Here is a 23,311-nt window from a genome sequence, read left to right as displayed (position 1 = left end):
TAGTGAAACAAAGTACAGACTGTAGGTACAATGTCATCGTAATTCATAAGATAATTCATTTGAACTTGCAACAAACACACAAATTATACAATCGTAGATATAGCAATAATTTAGCTATATAGCATTGTCCAATGGTACAGTGACCATCGGCTGAGGCAAGCTGAGCACAGCTGGTTGCAATTGTAGGACGTCCGCTCTCCTTTGCTGTTGCAGCCAGTAGAGCATCTCAGTGCGGTCCGAGCTCATCTTGTCCTGATAACAACGACCCTGCATGTGCATGGGGAGGAGTCTCAATCAGCAATATGTAGCTAAATGTACATGATTATTGACATGTCGGAAGCCTATTAGAAGCCTATAGAGCTCTGAAGAGCCCTAGTAGTTAATAGCAATATAATGGCTACGTAGGTTCAGTACTAGTTATTATTGTTATCACTGTAATGTTCAGTAGTTAAGTTGTTATCGCTGTAATGGCTACATTGGTTCGGTAGTTTAATAGGATATTGTTATCAATGTAATGGCTATAGTTTATGTGATACATAGGTTCCTTCGAGTCAACAGGCTAAGGGTAGCATGATAGTGACAACAGTAAGCTCTCACCTTGTAGGTAACAGTGTCTCCATATTTAGAGCGTAGTTTATGCACGATACGCGAGACCTGCTTGTCCACTGAGTCCAGCCTCTGCACACAATGTATATTATTATGTAGCGGTAAACGAATATTGTCAATTTATGTACACACAATTACATAATACGTACAGTACACACATTATAAAGAGTCAGTGTACACAGTACATGCAATTAACAGTGTACACTAAAGGAACTGGACATGCACATTATTATTAAAGGATGGTACACACATACTACAGTAGTGTATGTACACACCAGAGGAAGTGTGGGCATTATGTACACACATCACAGCTAGTACAGTACAGACAATCACTAGCCTCCCACCTTGTGCAGACTGTCTCTTGTTTTAGCCTCACTGAGTCTAGAAACTGCCGATCCTCTAGTGCCTGAACACACACACCAACACAGAGTAAAGCACCACACTACACTATACTATAGTCCCACCTTTTGAGAAGAACCTGGTCGGATCGGAGGCCTCTCTCTCAAAATTCTCCAGGTCAGATAGAAGCTTTTCTCGGTTTTCTATGACACACGCCACCTTGTCCCATAAGCCTAATACCTGTACATGTATATAGCATGGGAATAACATTTGACAGCTGGTAATGCCATGTAAAGACTTCAATCAAGGCTACATTAGTTTTAGTACATATACATGTACTGTATAGCAGATAATTTTCAAGGGACAAAAATTTAACAGATTTGCGATCAGTATAACACAAGTAGGCCTAAAGTTTTCCATGAAATTTCATATGAAATTCACAAAAACTTACAAAATGTTATTATGCATTTACAAATTGGCTCACAGTGATGAATTGTGAAGATTTTTGTGGGTTACTGTATTTGATGGCCATGTCCACTTGAAGGGACTCGGGGAAATGCAATCGTCGCCACAGCTCACACAATCTCTTCTGGCCCTCCTCAGGGGATAATGACATCTAAGGGGGGGGGGGTATTTCAAGTATTGTTCTTCTTATGTGTAAGTATAATAATAGTCTCTACCTGTTCATGATCAGCGATAGGAATCTCTGGTTCTGCAAAACGAGAATATTTCGTTTAGTGATCGACTACATAGCAACACGCGCACACACGCGCACACACGCACACACGCACATTGTTAGCACACACAGACATTGTTAGCACACACGCACATTGTTAGCACACACAGCTCAGAAAAAGGCAATAAAAACAATTCAGCCTCTCTTATAACACACAAAGTGACAGCTGGTAATGCCATGTACATGTACTTTAGATGCTAATACATGTATATGTATAAATTATATACAGCAGCGGGACTGGTCAAAGTTCATGGCTCCCAGCAAAACCGCACTGCTTGGAGAAGTACATGTAGCTACTATATTATATGTTGATAATATTATGGAGATATTACTACAATGTAGGTGTGGTATTACCTTCATCAGAGGATGCGTCTGGGTCCCCTCCCAGTCCACCCATTGTCACAGTGTTCACATTCCAGAGTCCAGCCTCATAGCGACTCTTGGCACTGTAGCGCTGCCTACGCCGAGCCTCTTGGGCCCTGTACACACATCACACACATCACACACATGAGATACGTACATGAAGTAATCAGATAAGGGTTATTTTGAAGGATAGCCAAGCAAGACAACTATTAACAGGATGTAGTAACATGTAGAACAAAACCACCCTCACAAGAGTTTCCGGTGTTGCTGCTCGAGATGCTCCCTCTTGAGTTTAGCCTCCTCCTCCTCCTCCGAGTCACTCCCCTCTGAGTCATAGAGGTGGTAGACCAGGCGGAGATAGTCTGACTCTGTCCGTGAGACGTACTTGAAGTAGTCGTCAGTGTTAATGGTGGAGCTCCAAGTGTTGGCCCACGTGGTGTAAGGATGAGGGACTTTAGACGATTGAGGGACCAGGGGGACACCACCTCCAGGTTTGATCTGTATTGCAATAATTTTGATATAAAGTTATTAATACTTCCAAGCACATGCAGTTACTGGCACACACTTACTCCATATTCAGGGCCTTGATACTGGTTGCTGTATTATAGAAAAGAACACACAATAATAATTATTATTGTACAATGAATATATACTTCCATAACACACTAATGTACAAACAAGTATTTATTAATCTCCACAAGCTACCTCTTCTCCCAGTCTGTCCTGCTGACCTCTGACCCCCACGGGTGTGGTATGGGCCGATAGAGGCTCTTATTGATTACCCTCCTGCTGCGTCGGTGATGAAGAGTATCAGAGGCAAGGATACGAGAGAGATCCACTGGAGTAGCAATGGCCGGCTGTAAGGTAGGCTCCTATGGGGGAGGGAAGAGTACACACTTCATCACATCATTAATACACTCTTTTTGTTTCTAGCATCATTAGCAGTTTACAAAGTGACATATTTTCACAGGTAGATTTGTCTGCGATTTCACTTTTTAGCTCATTTTGCTGGGATTAAATTCTGTTAAAGTTGTGAAATTAATGTTATTTATAGCCTTTCTAAGTACCTCCAGGTTTTCATTGCATTTTCTAATTATCTGTGAGTCCACATTTTTGCGATTTTACTCTCATTCCCGCAAAAATATGTCATTTTATTACAGCCTGTATGAGTATCAGGAGAAGTGTGTGTGTACTTACGCTAGTGAATTCTAGATGTTTGGTCGGTAGTGTTTTCATGATCTCCTCATAGATCTCTTTTAGTTCTTGGCCCTCGTGAAGATTGCTGTCCAGCTCAGCTATCATGGAGCTGTCCAACTATACACAGCAAAGTGATATGTAAATGTACATGCAGTGTATACACTGAGTAGAGACTTCTTAGTCTATAGTACGTAATTTAAAACACACTGTGTACTTGAAATACAGCTGTATATATTGACACGTATGCACTAGTACATAGAATAACGGTTAGCACTGGATAAAGGTAATAATGGACAGTTTGTGTACAAGACAACCCCTCAAAAGAGGACCTCTACAATGGTAGCTATATTACTGTAACCATCAATATGATGTCACTGCTACTGCAAGAAGCATACGTACTTCTCCAGTGAGTTGGTTGTAGATTGGTCCATATGGTTTAAGTTTCAAATCATTAAGAAGAGTACGCTCGGAGACACGCACGTCCGTAGTTCTGACCACACCCACTCCTTCCAGCCGTGTGGTGACCACTGCAGGCTGAGGCACAGGGGAGGGAAGTTGGGGGGACACTTCACCATCTTCTAGCCTTTCAAACCTACGTATAAGTATACATTATAGAGTGAATTTAAAAAATTAGCTAATTCTAATAAATCTAGCTAGTGACACATACCCAGCTACTGGGAAGCCAGTGGACGCATTCTCCTCAAAATCGGCTTCTACAAAATCAACTTCTGCAAACTCCTCAGCATTCATCATGACAGCACTGGCTTCTGGTTGGCTGCCTCCAGGAGACCGTATCAACATCTCTGTAGTGTCTACCAGTCTTAGTCCACTCTGTTCTAAATTGCTGCCTCCAAGACTACTACCTACATAACTATGGCCTCTGAAGCTGTTACCTCCGAAACTGCCACCAAAATCTGCAATACAATCATAATTATACGTAAATTGGGTTTGTATTTTATTTTAAAGCACTTACCAGAGAGTAACTGTGATTGCTCAGGCGGTGCTTGGGTAGACGATCGGCTAAGACTAGGTCTGGACTCTACATCCATAGAGGGATGGTAGGAGGATCCCCTCACTGCATGGCTGTACAAATACATGATCATTCACAAAGTGCCCAAGAAGATCATTTTAACTCCAAAACACACGTACAAACTACAGGAATCCAAAATTTCCTCAATGTTCAACAAAAGAGAGAAATGACGTATTTACTCACTCCACGTCGAGGTAGATGAGCTGCTGTGGAGTGGATACAGAGGGTATCCTGCTCTCAGTGGAAGTGCTGACAGTGTCCTCTTCACATCCCCCCTCTCTCTCCCTCCTCTGCTGAGCATCGTACTGGGCCAGCCTCTGACACCCGCGTGAGCTCAGACCATGACCATGGGCCTGTGGCAGTGAATCACTTAACTCTTAGAAACACAGAATAATAATATATCTGAGGATACTTTTAACTACAAAACACACACCAAGTGAATCTCTCTAAGAGGGATCATTAATTTTTGACTACAAAAACACACAAATTAGAGTCTATAATTATACATATTCTTACATGTACCTGTAATAGTGGATAAAGCTCGTCCACTCCAATCTGTAATAAAAGAATATAATTCTTAGCCTATATTTCAGTATTCCATTTATAAGTTAACTGACCTCATTTCCACTTGAAGGCTGACAGAGAGATTGCAAATCTTTGCTCAGGTCCTGGACAGTGTACTCTCCAAGTCTGTAAGAGAGAGGCCATCATACATGTAACAGATTCTATAATTGTAATCTGACTCACTGCTTGCTCTCAGTGCTTGAAGACACTTCGTTCCCACTGAGCCTAAAGTCCTACATGTATAAATTGTGTATAAGGAGTCATGATTTACACGCATTTTGCATCACCAGTTTTACCGTGAAGTTCTCAACACTAGGAAGACGTTGTAGACCCAGGAGAGCCTGTTCTCCACTCTTGTTAGACGGCCCTACACACACATACACATGAATCACTTAACAATGACCTTTTACCATCGTCGTCAAGAGGTAACTCACTGTCAGGCCTAGAGGTCAATCCGAGGTCACAGAGCAAGAACGCTCCCCATAACTCAGGCAGAGAGGAAACACGACGCAACTGTACAATCACGTGATCATCAAATTTAACAATAGTAGCCGATCACACACACACGCACAAGCTCAAGACATGTCCAACCTTTGAGGGTGATGGCGGCTGTTTAATAGTGCTCTGACTAGTCTCAATCTCGGGACGACTGTACTCATCCTCCACCACAAAGGGCGTGTCTTCCTCCACACTAGGGGGGCGTGGCACTCTGGATTGCAACTAGTGTTGAAATAGTGGTAATTAATAGTATAATTAAATGGGTAGTTCATTTGAAAATTTTCATCAACGAAAATTACCCACTATACGGTATATTAATTATATATTATTGTAGAACGGCAGTCGATTGCGTACCTTGTGTATTCTCTTGCGCACGGCTCCACTCTCCATACGCACATCACCACCAGCCCTCTTCCTGTCCAGGGGCTCATCCTAGAGTAACAATTAGTGGTACAATGATAATTATAACGAGAAAATTTGGCGAATAGTATATTGGGCGAATAAGCCATTGTACCGAATTGTCGTTTTTAATTTGGTGTCTCAGGCGTGGCTACTACAGCAATGACGTTGCGTCCACCGATAAATTAATTTGGCAGTTGTAATCTTCGATAAAATTCGCAAAATCATAAAATTTTTTCGTTATATACATTGTATTATTATACATGCTTAATGTACCAGGTGTAGGTCATTTAGATCCTTGATGATAACTCTCCTCTTTGACTCCTGCTTGGGAATGGGGGGTAGTCGCTGCTGCCTGATCCTCCGTGTCACGTGACCAGAGGAGGAATCTACTCTAATCGAGGGGAGCGCTCCTCTAATCTGAGTGAGGACTTGCCGACGAATCAACGGAATGTTTAACCTGCAGGGGTAAAAAAATGATAAAGATACAACATTGGCAATAGGATGATATGGGATAGCCTCGGTCCCAGGCCGATTTTTTTCTAATAGACAGGAAGGGAAAACCTAGCGTTCAATTAAAGAAAAGTCGGACCGGGAACAAGGCTAGATATGGGCATACCGCTTGTTGGCCTCAAGGGTAAGCTGAGCTCTCACTCTGCTCAGATTAGCAGCTGCACTGAACACAGCACCACTGTCAACAGCTGTGCATAGGGGGCAGGGCAGGTGAGCACATGTAATTCTGTGTGAAGATTGATGCATGTGAATGTTATTGTACCTGCTGTCTTGGCCAGGAATTGTTGGTATAGCTCCTCGATGATTTCACATACTCTCACTACCACTCTCCTGTAAGTTATATAACTCAACTAAACACACACACGCACGCACACGCACACGCACACGCACACGCACACACACACACACACACACACACGCACACACGCACACGCACACACGCACACACACACACGCACACACACACACACACGCACACACGCACACGCACACACACACACACACACGCGCACACACACACACACACACACACACACACACACACACACACACACACACACACACACACACACTATGGTACAGTTACCTGTGTAAGTCCTTATTCTGTTGTGGATTCTGCAAAAATGGCAAAGTGAATAGTTTGTGTATTTAACAGTGAGGGGGCACCAAGTTAGTACTCACCAAAAACGGATCATCTATCTGGTGCTGAATGACTGAGAACTGAGAGGCCAGCTCCCCCACAAGTGCGTTCATCTACAGTGAGGAAACACTTGTGAGAATTGCACACACACCCACGTACACACACACACACACACACACACATACACACACATACTGTACGTATACAAACATCATAACTCACTAGGCTTTTCTGATCCCGGAGAGAGACACTCTTGACGTCAGCAGAGGGCTGTAGTCTTGGTAACAGCAAGTCAAGCAATGTTGCAAGTGTCTTTGGAGTATGCGTAATCACCTCCTACAGAAGCACAAAATTAAATATTGTTTAATAGTATAATTATATGTAGGTCTAGATGTAGAGATGCGGTGTACAATGATACGTAGTGTGCTCGTTTATGTCTATGTAATCAATAGAAATACCGTATAGCGGGTAATTTTCGTTGACTAGTAGACGTACAGATGCACTGGTGACTGCACAATGATATGTACTGTAACGTACATTCAGTGGAAGACGTGATGGCTGTGCATTCTGTTCCCTCTCACCGCCACTATCTGAGGACGTCTCATCATCAGAGTCTGCCCGGAACAGACTGGGGAAGCCCCTGCTTGTTAGCCTCACACCCTGGAAGGTACAAGGTACAGTAATGTTCAGAATCCACACACATCCTACCAACTAGGAAAGACACACATTCATACAAGGTAATCTTATAGCGTACCTTCTGTGAGGTAGAATTCCTCTGCACCCCTAAAGTCGCCATTTTGATATGCGTTCCTATGACAACAAAATTAATGTTCCCATATTCAACGATCTTTACCATAGTCATAGATGATCTAAAATAGCGAAAACGAAATATTAGCAAGTAAACAAAAGGCAATTCCATTGTTGTCTAAAGTAAGAATTCAAGCCTTTCTTCTATCAAAAGCTCTTCATAGCCTCATCCTTACTGCCCTTCACAAAGGTGTGTGTGATTGATTTATGGGATTACCCTGTTCCATTCATTTTACAGGCCCTTTTATTCAATCATTCCCTGTTCCAATCCGGTCCAAAGTTCCATCTCCACAATGACACGTATGTTTAATATCTCTAGAGATACTATTTAAGTTTTTAGCATTAGCAGTCCAGTGTTGTTGTCGTTCACCCTTAAATTATTCTTAAGTGTACATATATAAATGATACCTGTGTATACTTTTTTCTTTCTTTAAGATGCATTGCATACATGCAGGGAAGGACAGATTTAATATTATAATGTCAACCTATTTGACGCTACTTTGTTTCCCCCCATGCAGGAGGCAACCAGAGAGAGTTGGCAAGAGCCAGGAATGCCAAGAAGCAGGCAGCCCTGGGCAAGGGCAAGGCAAGTACAGAGGGTGGCAACAAGGCGCAGGGGCTGGAGTCAAGGAAAGAACGTGACGCTGACATCATGAGAGAAAAGCAAAAAAAAGCAGCTGAGGCAAAGAAATGATGACTGCTTATTTTTCGTAATGTTTGTGTTAATTCAGAACCAAGAGATGAACATGAATAATTATACTAATTACAATGTTTCTTCTATTCTTTGTTTGTGTATATATAAATTATTGTAAAACAAATCTAGAGATCATGCTGGCTGTCCGTAAAAGTGCTGATATTTTTTTTAATGTCCTGATGCGCATGTTGGCTGTTTCGAAAAAAGTTACAACCATTGTTTTAGGGCACCTTTATCCGGCAGTATACTATCCACCAACTAATTAAGTCACACAGGGGCTTCTTGACAGGAACAAGCATTATCCGTGACAGGTACAACGAGTGTCGCAAGCTGCGCTGTGCTAATGCCTCTTGCCATGTTATGCTTTCGCTCAAGAGTGTTAAATATATATAGTAGAAGGAATGAATTTTACATTAATTTTAATAAACATATATCACTGACTTGGCATGCATCTATTATTGTTATCTTATCATATAGATGAAAGGTAGTAAGCTTACGACGTATGCTACTGACTAATGAAAGAGACAGTAGGGCTGCTAGCTACCTATTAGCTAATGAAAGGTAGTAGGTGCTACTGCACTGACTAATGAAAGACAGTACGGCTGCTATCGAAAGCTAGAGTAGGCCTCAGAGAGAAAGTGCGGCCTGGGATCGAGGCTAAAAGATGCCCTTCCTCCTACGTTTGTGACTTGTTGCAGTTCACCCATGTAGCGTGTGGGTTATAAACCGGGGCTCTAATTATAATAGTTCATATTTGAGAGATAAAAATGTTTGTCAATTTGGACAGACCATGCATGGATAAAGCCCACGCATGGCTGGTCCAGGGACAAATCAGAGGCGGATCTAGACATTAGAAAAGGGTGGTTCCTAAAAGCAAAAGGATAACGAGCCCAAAGGGCGAGTATTAAGCCGCGCGCAGCGCGAAAAATTGGACCACGCCCACTTCCGTTGTAAACCCGCCCATTTCCGGTGTCATAGGATAGAACCTCCGGGCGACAGTTTCTCCCCCGGAGCCTGCGGTCTTAGGACAATGCCTCCCCCCCGGTGGTTTCGTCCTAGGACAGAATCCCCGCCCCCAGGATATATCATCCGGGTTCATGTACCCTGTCAAAACCTGTCAAGGCTATAGTATAAGCGTACGTGCGAGTGCATGAGAAATGTATAGACTGTTAGCAATCAGAATGGCTACTCAACAAGAGTATGAGGACATACTGCTGTACAAGACTGCTGCCAGCAATGCTGGCCAGAAGAAATACAGAGACGGGCTTTCCACTAATGACAAGAGAAGTATAAGAGACAAAGTTCAAAGATATGCTCTGCAGCAACAATGCTTATACCTGCCTGAGAAGGACAGCACTGGCATGCATAGAATGAGAAGAGTTGTGGTGAAGCAAGAGGAGAAAAGCAGGATACTAAACATGTGCCACGATGGACTGGATGGAATGCATTTTGGGAGAGACAAGACCTATGGAAAGGTATATTTATCATCATATCTTATAAAGTATAATTATATCTGTTTCATGCATGTAGGTTACTCAGGATTTCTACTGGAAAGGCCTACATGCTGACGTCATACAGCTCTGCAAGCACTGCGACAAATGCCAACGAACGAATCACCAACTGCAGAAGCCCAGAGCAGAACTACATCCCATCCCTGTGACAAAGGTCTGGTACAGAGTTGGTATTGACTTAGTAGGACCTCTACCTGAAACAAGCTCTGGAAACAAGTACATTATCACGCTCTCAGACTATTTCTAAGTGGCCTGAGGCTGCCCCACTCCCATCAAAATCAGCAGAAGGTGTAGCAAAATTTCTGTTTGACACATTTTGCAGGCATGGGTGGCCAAAAGTGATTCAATCAGACCAAGGAAGAGAGTTTGTCAACGAAATCAACACCCGACTTTTTCAGTTGACTGACATACAGCACTGCGTATCAAGTGCTTACCACCCACAAACAAATGGCCTTGATGAACGCTTCAACCAGACTCTAGTGAACACTCTCAAGAAGGTAATCGATTCTAGTACTGATGACTGGGATCAGCATCTCTCTGCTGCTCTTTATGCCTATCGCATATCAAAACAGGTAAAATTTTAATTATTATATCATGCATGCTTTTATTTTTTGATTGTAGGCGTCATCAAAGTACACACCCTTTTTCTTAATGTTCAATCGCCACCCGCGGAAAGCTGTTACTTTTGATATGGATCAACGAGATGGTGCCGACGCTATAGAAGATAGAGGAGATGCTGACCAATTGAGTGGAGAGGAGACTGAAAATGAAGAAGACGGAGAAGACATGGATGGAATTCTCCGAAGGTTGATGGAAATTCGTGATCGCTGTCACCTCAATGCCAAGGAGAACATTGCTGCTGCACAGCAAAAACAGAAGCAGCAGTATGACAACAAGCATAACTCTTTGAAGGTATTATTTTATATAGCAAATTTTAGCTTAATTTTTGCCATTTTTGTCGTAGAGTTATCCAGTTGGCAGCAGTGTCATGCTAAAGAATATGGCCAATTCTCATCGAATGGGAGGGAAAATGGACTGCACCTGGAAAGGTCCATATAACGCTTTCCCCAAGTACTGAGCTCCAGATAGCACAAGTGTATAGCCCATTAATTCAATGCAATGGGCTCTGTGGTGGCTCTCCAGCAGCAAGAGGGTGCTAACAACTGCGGACTATTTAGCATTGCTGCTGCAATCACGCTGCTATGAACGATAATGTGGATTCTCTAGTGTTTGATGAGGCCAAAATGAGAGCACATCTCATTAAGTGCTTTGAGAAGGGCAAACTCTCACGGTTCCCTCGCACAAAGAAAGCGATGCCCAAAAGACCAACACCACAAACCATTGCCATTACAATATACTGCATGTGCAAGAGACCGGACTCTTTTGAGGATATGGTCATGTGTGACAAATTTAGTGAGTAGTATCACTATCGCTGTGCCAAAATTCGCAATGAACCAGTAGGTAATTGGTTTTGTTCTGGTTGTATCACTTTATGATTTGTGCACTTTTGGTTATATTTATTGTACTTCTTTCTCTTGCATTGTTGTATTTATTGAGTATTGAGATCTATAACATAATAGATACAGCATCTATTGCATCTAGTCTATGGCTGTTTACTTCGTAGCCTAGACTAGTCTTCTCAGATTACCTGTGGACTGACTTTCACCTGCACCGCAGAATGGGGGAGCTCTGGTCCTGGGGTAGGAGCTTTTGTCCTAGGACAGAAACTCCAGGGGGAGGAAATATCCTAAGGACGGAACCCCCCCCGGAGCTACTGTCCTGGGGGAGGCCGTGTCCTGTGACACCGGTGTCGTTCCTGTCACCTGAGTGCTAGGCCAAGGGCTAGGGAGGTATTATAGTACCGTAGTAGATGTAAGATTATGTCTAGCTATAGCTATGGCTCCAGTCCAGTGATAGTAAGATCAAGAAGTTAAGTAAGTGTGTGAGTGAGTAAATGACTAATTTTTATACAAGAGCTTAGCGTATTTAATAATTAATTGTAAAAAACACATAATTATAAAGACATTCAATCATCAGGTAGCATAAAAGGGAGTTTCATTCTCCTTGGGTGTAGCTGGCTGTATGATACTACTAGTTTTTTCATATTTTCTGCAGACAAAAGCTGGTTGCATCGGTCACGATTGATATTCATTAAAGCAAGTGAACCCAATCTCGATTTCCGACATGGTAGCACGTCGGGCTGTCTTAATAAGTTTTTAGTTGGCTGAAACTCCTCTCGCTCTCACAAGATGTAATAGGAAGTGTCAGAGCCAATGTCAACAGAAGATTCACATTTGGATATGTCATCACATGGCACTCTCTCAAGGCAGCTCCTTATTTATATGATTTGGATTTTTATTTATGTGAAACCGTACTTGCTTTACTCTTTTTGAAGAATGTTGAAATTGGCACTTGACTTGGTCTCTTCCTGTTACTCATTGTTGTATAATAAGTAAGTCTGGTTGAACATAATTACCACAATCAAAGCTGCATGACCACTGGACACACACATGGATGTGGCCCATCTTGTATCCAATTAATTACTGCTTACTATGCAGTTTTTGCAACGCGATCAGTTGAAAAAGAGTAAAGAAGCTGCCACTGCTTTTAGCTAAGTTCTGTTCCTTCTAGAGTGGACTACATGCAGGTATTGACATTACTACATAAGTAGAATAGGTAAAACATGACTGTAAATGACTGTAGATTGCTAAAAATCAATTTTAATATTTTGAGCAAAAGGGGGGTTCCTTTGCTCCCTTGGATCTCCCCCTGGATCCGCCTCTGCAAATTTTGACACCAACGGGTAGTATCAAAACTCTTTTTGTACTCCATGTCACAAATACTGCAATCTGATTGGTATATACAGGAGTGAATTCATGCACTCCTGGGTATTTATTCTGGAATGACCTCACATAGCGTATATAGCGGTTACATCCCCAGAGCCATATTGATTTTTAAAAACTGCACAAGTTAGAAAACTGTTTCATGTGAATAATTACAAAATAATATCGTATACCGTAACAGCCAAAAAATCCATGGGTTATGTACTGTAGACAGCAGGATTTTCACGGCAGTGACTGTCCTGATTCAGCCCGTTCTATCAACATATTGATTTACAGGCTGTTTGCCCCGAACCTGCTTCAGAATTGGTCGTTTATAGTCTATCAGCAGTAAACATTGAAGCATAGATACTATAAATTACAGTAATTTATAGTATCTATGATTGAAGGTTCTTTTCCACCGCTAATAATTATTGATCTGCTTAAACAGCGGGTAGTCTCGCCTGAACACTGTAATTCTGACCAATACATGTATTCTGTATCATACATGTATATACTGCTGTAAAGTCAAATAATAAATTTTTACAACCTTTTTTTTAGCAAGTCCTTGCCACTAGACCCCCTTAGATCTGCCGCTGGTATTAAAAAGTGTTGAGGTTGACCTTAATAATGTTGCCATAACTTCACTGAAATTCATGATAATACTATCTGTTTTCTTGCAATTATCGGGATGTGTGCCTCAAAGCCTCAAAACCAGGTGATACTGTACCAATTCACCTCCTATTGCCTGTGATGAATATATGGCCATTTGTGTCTATTGGGGTAGCGCATTCTTAGGCAAACAAACACTTACAGAATATGATTGTTTCAAATATGATTGTTTCAAACATCATGATTATTTTAAGAAAAATGCTATAAACTAAGTCAAAACCAGTAATTTTGGCATGACAACTAACTATTAAACTATCTGCATCAATGTTATACGTCAGTTTTCTACTGAATGGTCCACTGACCATATCCCTCTGAGGCTAGAGCACCGCTGGTAGTGCTGGTCCTGCGGTTATTCATGACACACTCCAGGAAGGCCTCCTCTTCGGTCACCCACACAATGCAATGGCTCTGTCCAACAGTGAAAGTGAAACCCACGACTGCACCTCTATGTCCATTCTGGCAATGGTTATCCTTTGGGTCCCATCCCCACACATACTTCACCTGCATAGAAAGAAAATGTATCATCTGTTGTTGTGTTTTTCTTATTAAGTTTTGCTTACATGAAAAAAAATTCATGCATGTTTCAAATGCATCCAAGACATGGATGACGTGGTTTTCAAGTTTACTGATTTCACCACGTTAATTACTTATTATCATGCAGCTAGCTGGCTGTATCAGAATTAACTTACCCCAGTTCCAGATTGATTCCATCCATAGCGACAGGTGACTCCAGAATACTTGGTGTGGCAGTTATTTTTGCGCCAATCAGAATCGAATCGCACTGATTGTACAGCATACGTATGCTTTGCGTCCGATTTTGAATATGGAGCATTCCATTGGGCACCATCATTATCACCTCCATTGACTGTATTATACCACTTGCCGCTATGGTAACCATCCCATAGCTGCCAGCCAGCGATGCTGTTGTAGCCTTGAGTGTAGGTGAGAGCATTTTGACATTGAGAGGACGAAATGTAGCGGCCAAGAAAGTCTCTGTTTGTTTGTGCCATTCCAGTGTTTTTTCCATTATTGTGATGAGATGTGAGCCTGTCACACAGCTGTTTTCTGGTTATAAATCCTGGGAGTTGATCACTTCCAGTCAGCCGGAAGTTGTCCGATGTAACTCCATGGTATACATTTTGAATGATTGCAGTGTAGGCAGTATCACCGGGATAGCAGTCTGCATGGACATATCCTGCAGTACCGAGCAGAAACAGCAGAGTCACTACTTCCATGGCTTTTCTGATCTTAATGATTTGAGTGAACGTAACATTTTAGAGCACCTTTATATACTATCCACCACTATTGATACTAAGTCACAACAGGGGCTTCTCACTTGACAGGAACAAGCACTTAAACTTTATCCCTGCAGGTACAAAAATGTGTAGAATAATATTAGTACATGTAGTGATGCAAAATTAATGTGTTTGCGCAGGCGCAGGTAGCCTCGATTACAGGCCGCTTGGAATCATGCTTTGATTAATAGCCGCCTCAAACCCCCAAAATGAAGTGATCACCATTCAGTGTGGACACTATTCCAACTTCATTGGCACACACCTGTGGAACCTGCAGGTGGGAACAGTGGAGTGCAACCTCCTGCACTGATGTGATATTATTTGAATTCTTTTAGGAGTCCTCTTTTGAGTACGATCTTGCATCACAAGAACCTCGAGAGATTATTACAGATGTCACCTTCAGAGAGGGTCGTACACTAAGAGTAAGTAGTGGGTTCACAAGAATTAACCTTAACAAGATGCTCAGTAGAGCATTCACCCCGTACATTGGCTTCGTATTGAACAGCGGCAAAACAGATACGTTAACTTTTTACCGTAAGCAGTTAAAACAGTCCATGAAGTGTATAGTTTTCTTAAACAGCTCATTTTTGTGTCCACACACACACACACACCATTCACTCTACCCTTGCTGCGTACGCACTGAGTAATAATTACCGTGTCTCCTACCCCACAGTGAGAGCACATGTACACTCCTCGTCTGATTGCACTGGACCTCCCAGGGAGTCTGAGCACTCTGAGGGAGGAGGGGGTGCTCTATCAGCCAGCAGCTGGTAGTCAAGGCAACAGCCAGTGGTGAGTGAATCCCTTTACTAGCCGGTATAGTTATAGTAGTGAAGTCATTTTGTGGCCAGATCCGATGAAAGAGTTTAAGGGTTGACTATTCCAGGCCTCCATTGCAGTAATAATACACCTGTTCTCTACGTGTTTAGTAGGGAAGTTCAATGCCCTATCAATAGGCTAGAAGCCTGACAGCTAGAAACTTTTGACATCCTCTTTCATTCACAAACACCTTCCTCTCACATACAAAGTTAATAATCATATAATATCCTGCAAGTTATATCCTATGACCTTACTTGTTAATTAGATTACTAGACTTTTCTGTTGAACATATCGTGTCACAGGTCAGGGGGTGTGGTCAAGGAGGTTAGGGAGGGTGCTGTGAAAAATGAGTTCCTCTCTCATTTTGAGGAGGTGGAGGCTGGACAAAGAGCCATCAAGGTAACTTCATAACCACACCCATCATAGTAACTGTGTTTGCTTTGCTTTTTTTCACAAACTAGAATACAGTGGAACCTCTGTTAACAACCACCTCCAAATAAAGGCTAGTTGCTATATAACGGCCAGGCACCCAGATCCCAAATGAACAGTTTGTGTACAAAACAACCTCTCAACAAAGGCCACCTCTGTATAAAGGCCAAACATTTTCCCCCAAAGGTGTCCGTTATAGAGGGGTTCCACTGTAGCATTTTATTGTGTGTGTGTGTGGTAGGAATAATGTTAAAGAGCTATTAGCTAGCAAACATGTATGAACAAGAATACTGTAGTAACTGATACTTAGGACTCTGAACTCTTTGTACCTATTACATATTTACTTATCATTATCTGTATTTTATCCTCACGTGATTTAATTGTGTGCTTATGCCATGTGGTTTTTGTGAATTGAGAGTTTTTGTTACTTAAAGAACTATAGCTAGCTAAAGCTACGACAAATACACTCCCGGTATGAAATATACCATATAACTGGAACATTTGGCGGGTGTTTTTATTTGGTGATTTGGCGATTTTACCGAAGATCACCAAATCAAATAAAAGTTTTTCAGTGGACACAACGTCATTGCTGTAGTAACCACGCCTCAGAGATGCCAGTTTAAATTATATACCCGCCAAATTTTGCAGCTATACGGTAATAGTTTGTGTATTATAGTTCAACAATGCCATGTAACCATCCCCTTCACTAATTCCTCCCCTCCCTTCTCTGACAGGAAGTGGACGATGGACAATACGACTTGAGCAATCTGCAGAGATTGACCAACTCTGTGAAGAGAAGCTCAAGGGCACTGGACTAGTGTTTGACTTTGGAGAGTAGACTATTATAGAAGCAGAACTATATTATTTAGTTGCTAGACATTTACACAGTATAGGTATTTATAGAGTAATGAACTCACTGTTTTGCAAGTTCGTAAAAAAAAAAAATTTTTTTGGGCCAAGTTTGCCGAACAATATTTCGTTAAAGGGGAGTTTACTGTACAATTCATTAATAATTGAATGTAAAGTCTAATTATAATCTAGTTCATATTTGAGAGATAAAAATGTTTGTCAATTTGGACAGACCATGCATGGATAAAGCCCACGCATGGCTGGTCCAGGGACAAATTTTGACCCCAACGGGTAGTGTCAAAACTCTTTTTGTACTCCATGTCACAAATACTGCAATCTGATTGGTATATACAGGAGTGAATTCATGCACTCCTGGGTATTTATTCTGGAATGACCTCACATAGCGCGCGTATATAGCGGTTACATCCCCAGAGCCATATTGATTTTTTAAAACTGCACAAGTTAGAAAACTGTTTCATGTGAATAATTACAAATATCGTATACCGTAACAGCCAAAAAATCCATGGGTTATGTACTGTAGACAGCAGGATTTTCACGGTAGTGACAGTCCTGATTCAGCCCGTTCTATCAACATATTGATTTACAGGCTGTTTGCCCCGAACCTGCTTCAGAATTGGTCGTTTATAGTCTATAGCTATCAGCAGTAAACATTGAAGGTTCTTTTCCACCGCTAATAATTATTGATATGCTTAAACAGCGGGTAGTCTCGCCTGAACACTGCATGTAATTCTGACCAATACATGTATTCTGTATGATACATGCATATACTGCTGTAAAGTCAAATAATAAATTTTACAAACCCATTGCGGTTTTTTTAATTGGAGATCATGCTGGCTGTCCGTAAAGGTGCTGATTTTTTTTAATGTCCTGATGCGCATGCTGACTGTTTTGAAAAGGTTACAACCTTTTTTTTAGGTGAAATGCAAGTCCTTGCCACTAGACCCCCTTAGATCTGCCGCTGGTGTTAAAAAGTGTTGAGGTTGACCTTAATAATGTTCACTGAAATTCATGATAATACTATCTGTTTTCTTTGCAATTATCGGGATGTGTGCCTCAAACCTCAAAACCAGGTGATACTGTACCAATTCACCTCCTATTTCCTGTGATGATTACATGGCCCTTTGTGTCTATTGGGGTAGCACATTCTGAGGCAAACAAACACTTACAGAATATGATGATTATTTCAAATATGATTGTTTAAATATCAATTAAGAATTATTATTTTAAGAAAAAATGCTATAACTAAGAGTTCCGTAGTCAAAACCAGTAATTTTGGCATGACAACTAACTATTAAACTATCTGCATCAATGTTATACGTCAGTTTTCTACTGAATGGTCCACTGACCATATCCCTCTGAGTCTAGAGCACCGCTGGTGGTGCTGGTCCTGCGGCCATTCTTGACACACTCCAGGAAGGCCTCCTCTTTGGTCACCCACACAATGCAATGGCTCTGTCCAACAGTGAAAGTGAAACCCACAACTGCACCTCTATGTCCCGGTGTGACTCCATTCTTGTTGCAATCATCATCTTTTGGGTCCCATCCCCACACATACTGCACCTGCATAGAAAGAAAATGTATCATCTGTTGTTGTGTTTTTCTTGCTTACATGAATGAAAAAAAAATCATGCATGTTTCAAATGCATCCAAGACATGGATGACGTGGATTTCTGATTTCACCACGTTAATTACTTATTATCATGCAGCTAGCTGGCTGTATCAGAATTAACTTACCCCAGTTCCAGATTGATTCCATCCATAGCGACAGGTGACTCCAGAATATTTGGTGTGGCACTTATTTTTGCGCCAATCAGAATCGAATCGCACTGATTGTACAGCATACGTATGCTTTGCATCCGATGTTGAATATGGAGCATTCCATTGGGCACCATCATTATCACCTCCATTGACTGTATTATACCACTTGCCGCTATGGTAACCATCCCATCGCTGCCAGCCAGTGATGCTGTTGTAGCCTTGAGTGTAGGTGAGAGCATCTTGACATTGAGAGGACGAAATGTAGCCATTTCCAAGAAAGTCTTGGTTTGTTTTTGCCATTCCAGTGTTTTTTTCCATTATTGTGATGAGATGTGAGCCTGTCACACAGCTGTTTTCTGGTTATAAATCCTGGGAGTTGATCACTTCCAGTCAGCCGGAAGTTGTTCGATGTAACTCCATGGTATACATTTTGAATGATTGCAGTGTAGGCAGTATCACTGGGATAGCAGTCTGCATGGACATATCCTGCAGTACCGAGCAGAAACAGCAGAGTCACTACTTCCATGGCTTTTCTGATCTTAATGAAATTGAGTGAACGTAACATTTTAGGGCACCTTTATATACTATCCACCACTATTGATACTAAGTCACACAGGGGCTTCTCACTTGACAGGAACAAGCAATTAAACTTTATCCCTGCAGGTACAAAATTGTGTAGAATAACATGTAGTGAAGTAGCCTCGATTCAAGTCGGCCTAGAATCGAGGCTAGTAGGGAAGCAAAATTAATGTTTGCAGGCGCAGATAGCCTCGATTACAGGCCGCTTGGAATCATGCTTTGATTAATAGCCGCCTCAAACCCCCCAAAAATGTCTGAAGTGATCACCATTCAGTGTGGACACTATTCCAACTTCATTGGCACACACCTGTGGAACCTGCAGGTGGGAACAGTGGAGTGCAACCTCCTGCACTGATATGATATTATTTTAATTCTTTTAGGAGTCCTCTTTTGAGTACGATCTTGCATCACAAGAACCTCGTGAGATTATTACAGATGTCACCTTCAGAGAGGGTCGTACACTAAGAGTAAGTAGTGGGTTCACAAGAATAACCCTCTAAACAACTTATTATCGTATCTCCTACCCCCCAGGGAGAGCACACATACACTCCTCGTCTGATTGCACTGGACCTCCCAGGGAGTCTGAGCACTCTGAGGGAGGAGGGGATGCTCTATCAGCCGGCAGCTGGTAGTCAAGGCAACAGCCAGTGGTGAGTGAATTCCTTTACTAGCCAGCAGTTACGGTAGTGATGCCATTTTGTGGCCGAATCTGATGAAAGGATTCAAGGGTTGACTCTTCCAGGCTTCTATTTGAATGTGTTCACCTGTCACCTATATAGAACGTTTCAATGCCTTATCAAATGACAGCTAGAAGCTTTTGACATCCTGCTTGATTCACCAACACAACCCTCATACTCACACATCTAATAACATCCTCATTGTTGTGCAATTTAGCGTATGATCATACTTGTGTTTGTAATTAAGTACACATTTTCTATTAATTTTAACATATTATCGTGTCACAGGTCAGGGGGTGTGGTCAAGGAGGTGAGGGAGGGTGCTGTGAAGAATGAGTTCCTCTCTCACTTGGAGGAGGTGGAGGCTGGACAAAGAGCCATCAAGGTGTCTCCATAACACATGCAGTACTAAATACATAGTACCAAGGGCGTATAAAAAGAGAGAGGGCATGCAACAGCTTGCGATAAAGTGGGCGGTGGTAAAGTGTACAGTGCTTAGTATATCGGTATATTGGGTTTGTGGCGGTGGTTTTTGCTCGCACATAGTGTTGATAGTCAGTTGCATGCCCTCTCTCTTTTTATACGCCCTTGAATGATGCTAATTAATCCGGATTTTTGCATTTATACATTGCATGTAATTAGCTACAAAAGTAAGTGTGTTTGTGGTAGGAAGAATATTCACTTTTTTCTAGTAGCCATGCATGTATGAAGTATAATACTTGTTCAACATTGTTAATCCCTCCCCTTTTTTTTTCTCCTGACAGGAAGTGGACGACGGACAGTACGACTTGAGCTCCAATGTGGAGGTGTGGTCAGATTTCCTGAGACTCCACCTACATCCCAACTCCCTCCTCATGGTGCCAGGACACTCTCACCCGGAGTAAGCAAACCAATAGTATTGTCACATGACAGCTGTAGCTATGTCACGTGTCAGTAGATAATTTCCGAGTAAAACCTCTCCTTTAATTTACAGTTATACCCTTGGGCAGAATAACAGTGGCTGTAATAGAAGTGGCTTAGTTTAATTTTGCTGAGAATTTGGGGCGCCCCTTAACCAGGCTGTATTGTTATAGAGAGTGACCTGCTGACACAGGAAACACGTGCTATAGAGACTTTGTTTGTACAACAGCATGACTCGCGTATGTGTTCATTGCCTGTAGATCTGAGGGTGGGTTTGACACCTACCCAGCTGGTCTCAATGTCTGGGAGGACAAAACAGTGAGTTCAGCAGATATTAGCTGGTGATTAAAGTTGCCGTTTGACCTTCGAGATCAAAGGAATTGCAGTGCCAGTATATGGCATGGCTTGAGATCACTATCTGCTACAAGGGCCAATAAACTGCTTGTGGTAACTCATAGCTACTATTACGAGCTTGAAGGAATAATGAACTTAAAGGATCCCATTTTCAGTCAAGAAAGCAAGCTTTTGATACTAAGTGTCTCGACAGGATTATATAGCCTTTGGATTCATTATGGCCTTAAAAAATAAAGTGTGGGCTATAAGATGTTTTTTCTAAATCAAGCCTGTTTACGAAGCTAACTTTGAGAGGCCATAACTTGCGTTGCGAACGTCCGATTGAATGCATTTTGTATTTTCCCTCCAGTTCCGTGATTCATTTGAGGACAAGCTTCACTTCTTCTCCGAGGAGTGTGATCACTTGCAGGGCTTCCAACTCCTGGTGGACTGGGACGGAGGATTTGGGGGTGTGGCTAGTGGCATCGCCATGGAGATAGCGGATGAGTACTCTAGTAAGGGTCTCTTTACTCTCCTAGCGTCTCCACTCACACAGCCACTGGACAAAGTGAGCTACAGAGCTACAAATTCGAATTTTGTCTTCACTTTTCTGTGCCCGCCCACACATGCATACATACATTGTCTAACTTGTTTCACACACACACATACATGTATTGTATTAATTGTCTGACCTTTACCACCGCCCCCCCCCATACACACACACAGCTGCCCAAGTTTCGTCCATTGCTACTCAATCACTGTCTAAGTCTGAGTGCCCTGTGTGAGCACTCCTCTCTGGTGTGCCCCCTCTCACAGCTGGAGAACAGCTTGAGGACCCCCCAAAGCAGTGGGACCCTCTGTAGACGAATGCCTCAGCTAAGATATGAGGTACAGCCCTTTTCACCTCACTTAAAATAACATTTAAAAGCAAAATGCTACGCTAATTGACCTCAAGTGTGTAGACTAGTTTCTCTAATTATTATTACAAGTTTGCATTTCAAGGGAGATGAAAGGTTGTGTAGATCTACATGAAGATAGATGTGATTGTGATCTTGTAACCCTCCCTCCTCCATGTAGCCGTCACTAGCTTACCACAGCTCCTGTCTGTTTGGCACTGGTCTGGACACACTCTCCCTCCTCTATCGTACAGAGCAAAGCCCCACCTCCCTATCATCGCTATCCGCTGCACTAGCACAACGTGGCAGAAAAGTAAGTCTATAATCCTTGAAATGTGTCTATGATGCAGTGGGTAGATCATTGATTTATTTTGGGCCCAAATTGTCCATTTTCTGAACAAGTGTGTGTTTTTTGTAAATCAGGCCTGTTTACGGAGCTATCTTTGATTCCATAACTTGAGTTGCAAACGTCTGGTCCCTATGTACAGGTGTGTTCTATGTCCCTCTCTCTCCCACTCTCCCTGCCGTCCGGGACAGCTGTCCTTACAGAGCTAGACCACACCCCTTTACATGCTAGGCTCCACCCACTCACACCATTCTGTAATCAAGTCGACAACAGAGTTTGGTCGCAAGCAATTGCTCTGAGGGGAATACCCTCAAACTACCAATTGTGGTGAGTTCATTGCTTTTTTTTTTTTACATTTTTTTTATTACTGTAAAATAACAAATTTTATACCCCACGGAAATGATTCGCTGTTATTTAACAGATTTTTATGACAAACAATTTTCCACCCACCCCAGTCCGAAAGAGGACCCTCGTTACCTTGACACCCATCGCCATGCCTCCCACACTCTGGCACACCACCTCTCACAGTACCTCCCCTCTGACGTGAGCACACAGCTATGCATTGTGGGGAGACCCCTGCTAATCAAACCACCGTATCCACGTATACTATCTGAAGAGTACCACAAGAATCAACAAGGTGTGCAGAGATATATATATAACTATTAATAATAAAATATTTGTTTGCCCCCACAGCTCCGGTATGTGCATCTCTCCAATCTGACCCGAACCTCCATCAGTTGCTCTCCACTTTAACCTCTGAACTCTGCTCCACCAATGTAACACGCTACTCCGCCTACTCTACCACCTGTCTGGACGAGGACAGTCGCCTTGAGTTGACCTCTGACCTCTCCACCCTGACGGACTGTTACAGAACTAGAATGAACCCTGATAGTGGATCTACTGATTCTGACTAGCTGTATAATTGTTACACATTGTCTTGTTTTCCAAACAATCTTTGTAAAAATTAATTGCAATCAAAATATTTTATTGCCTACAAGGATTTGTCAACATCAATGAAAAC

At 42.1% G+C, this 23,311-nt stretch overlaps 5 protein-coding genes and 1 long non-coding RNA gene across 8 annotated transcripts; 3 read left to right on the top strand and 3 right to left on the bottom strand.

Moving 5' to 3' along the window:
* Positions 1-39: 39 nt before the first annotated feature.
* Positions 40-7,740, bottom strand: LOC135338299 (uncharacterized). 2 transcript variants are annotated; one of them, XM_064534382.1, is made up of 30 exons: positions 7,640-7,740; positions 7,423-7,545; positions 7,108-7,221; positions 6,927-6,998; positions 6,832-6,860; positions 6,508-6,575; positions 6,352-6,433; positions 6,009-6,192; positions 5,688-5,765; positions 5,427-5,555; positions 5,270-5,348; positions 5,123-5,202; positions 5,019-5,068; positions 4,889-4,961; positions 4,794-4,826; positions 4,455-4,624; positions 4,215-4,324; positions 3,909-4,155; positions 3,641-3,833; positions 3,242-3,358; positions 2,750-2,916; positions 2,614-2,641; positions 2,295-2,542; positions 2,036-2,160; positions 1,626-1,657; positions 1,430-1,561; positions 1,071-1,185; positions 951-1,012; positions 598-678; positions 40-267 (listed from the first exon to the last, which is right to left on the bottom strand). In XM_064534382.1, exons 1-30 carry the CDS (start codon positions 7,679-7,681, stop codon positions 115-117), a joined length of 3,216 nt encoding a protein of 1,071 aa, XP_064390452.1. In that variant the 5' UTR covers positions 7,682-7,740; the 3' UTR covers positions 40-114. The 2 variants fall into 2 exon arrangements, with proteins under 2 accessions (XP_064390452.1, XP_064390453.1); XM_064534383.1 differs by having other exon boundaries at positions 5,132-5,202.
* A 3,983-nt stretch (positions 7,741-11,723) lies between these two features.
* LOC135338297 (uncharacterized) lies at positions 11,724-12,308 on the top strand. Its single transcript, XR_010395477.1, has 2 exons — positions 11,724-11,831; positions 12,013-12,308. It is a non-coding gene; the product is annotated as an uncharacterized LOC135338297 (long non-coding RNA).
* Positions 12,309-13,536: 1,228 nt separating this feature from the next.
* Positions 13,537-14,667, bottom strand: LOC135338293 (uncharacterized). The gene is made up of 2 exons (XM_064534377.1): positions 14,078-14,667; positions 13,537-13,889 (listed from the first exon to the last, which is right to left on the bottom strand). Exons 1-2 carry the CDS (start codon positions 14,621-14,623, stop codon positions 13,671-13,673), a joined length of 765 nt encoding a protein of 254 aa, XP_064390447.1. The 5' UTR covers positions 14,624-14,667; the 3' UTR covers positions 13,537-13,670.
* A 162-nt stretch (positions 14,668-14,829) lies between these two features.
* On the top strand, positions 14,830-16,891 carry LOC135338296 (protein misato homolog 1-like). Of its 2 annotated transcripts, XM_064534379.1 has the most exons (5): positions 14,830-14,960; positions 15,019-15,105; positions 15,357-15,475; positions 15,805-15,901; positions 16,666-16,891. In XM_064534379.1, the coding sequence occupies exons 3-5, from the start codon at positions 15,366-15,368 to the stop codon at positions 16,747-16,749; spliced, it is 291 nt and encodes a 96-aa protein (XP_064390449.1). In that variant the 5' UTR covers positions 14,830-14,960; positions 15,019-15,105; positions 15,357-15,365; the 3' UTR covers positions 16,750-16,891. The 2 variants fall into 2 exon arrangements, with proteins under 2 accessions (XP_064390449.1, XP_064390450.1); XM_064534380.1 differs by having other exon boundaries at positions 14,859-15,105.
* Positions 16,892-17,997: 1,106 nt separating this feature from the next.
* LOC135338295 (uncharacterized) lies at positions 17,998-19,195 on the bottom strand. The gene is made up of 2 exons (XM_064534378.1): positions 18,536-19,195; positions 17,998-18,361 (listed from the first exon to the last, which is right to left on the bottom strand). Exons 1-2 carry the CDS (start codon positions 18,875-18,877, stop codon positions 18,128-18,130), a joined length of 576 nt encoding a protein of 191 aa, XP_064390448.1. The 5' UTR covers positions 18,878-19,195; the 3' UTR covers positions 17,998-18,127.
* Positions 19,196-19,344: 149 nt separating this feature from the next.
* Positions 19,345-23,309, top strand: LOC135338290 (protein misato homolog 1-like). Its single transcript, XM_064534374.1, has 12 exons — positions 19,345-19,460; positions 19,519-19,605; positions 19,670-19,788; positions 20,104-20,200; positions 20,580-20,695; positions 20,976-21,033; positions 21,419-21,616; positions 21,775-21,936; positions 22,126-22,257; positions 22,433-22,617; positions 22,746-22,927; positions 22,984-23,309. The coding sequence occupies exons 1-12, from the start codon at positions 19,389-19,391 to the stop codon at positions 23,202-23,204; spliced, it is 1,629 nt and encodes a 542-aa protein (XP_064390444.1). The 5' UTR covers positions 19,345-19,388; the 3' UTR covers positions 23,205-23,309.
* The last annotated feature ends 2 nt before the right edge of the window (positions 23,310-23,311 follow it).

Source organism: Halichondria panicea, chromosome 7 (genome assembly GCF_963675165.1).
Source record: "Halichondria panicea chromosome 7, odHalPani1.1, whole genome shotgun sequence".
In the NCBI taxonomy this organism is placed as follows: Eukaryota; Metazoa; Porifera; class Demospongiae; order Suberitida; family Halichondriidae; genus Halichondria; species Halichondria panicea.
This window is presented reverse-complemented; position numbering and strand designations above follow the sequence as displayed.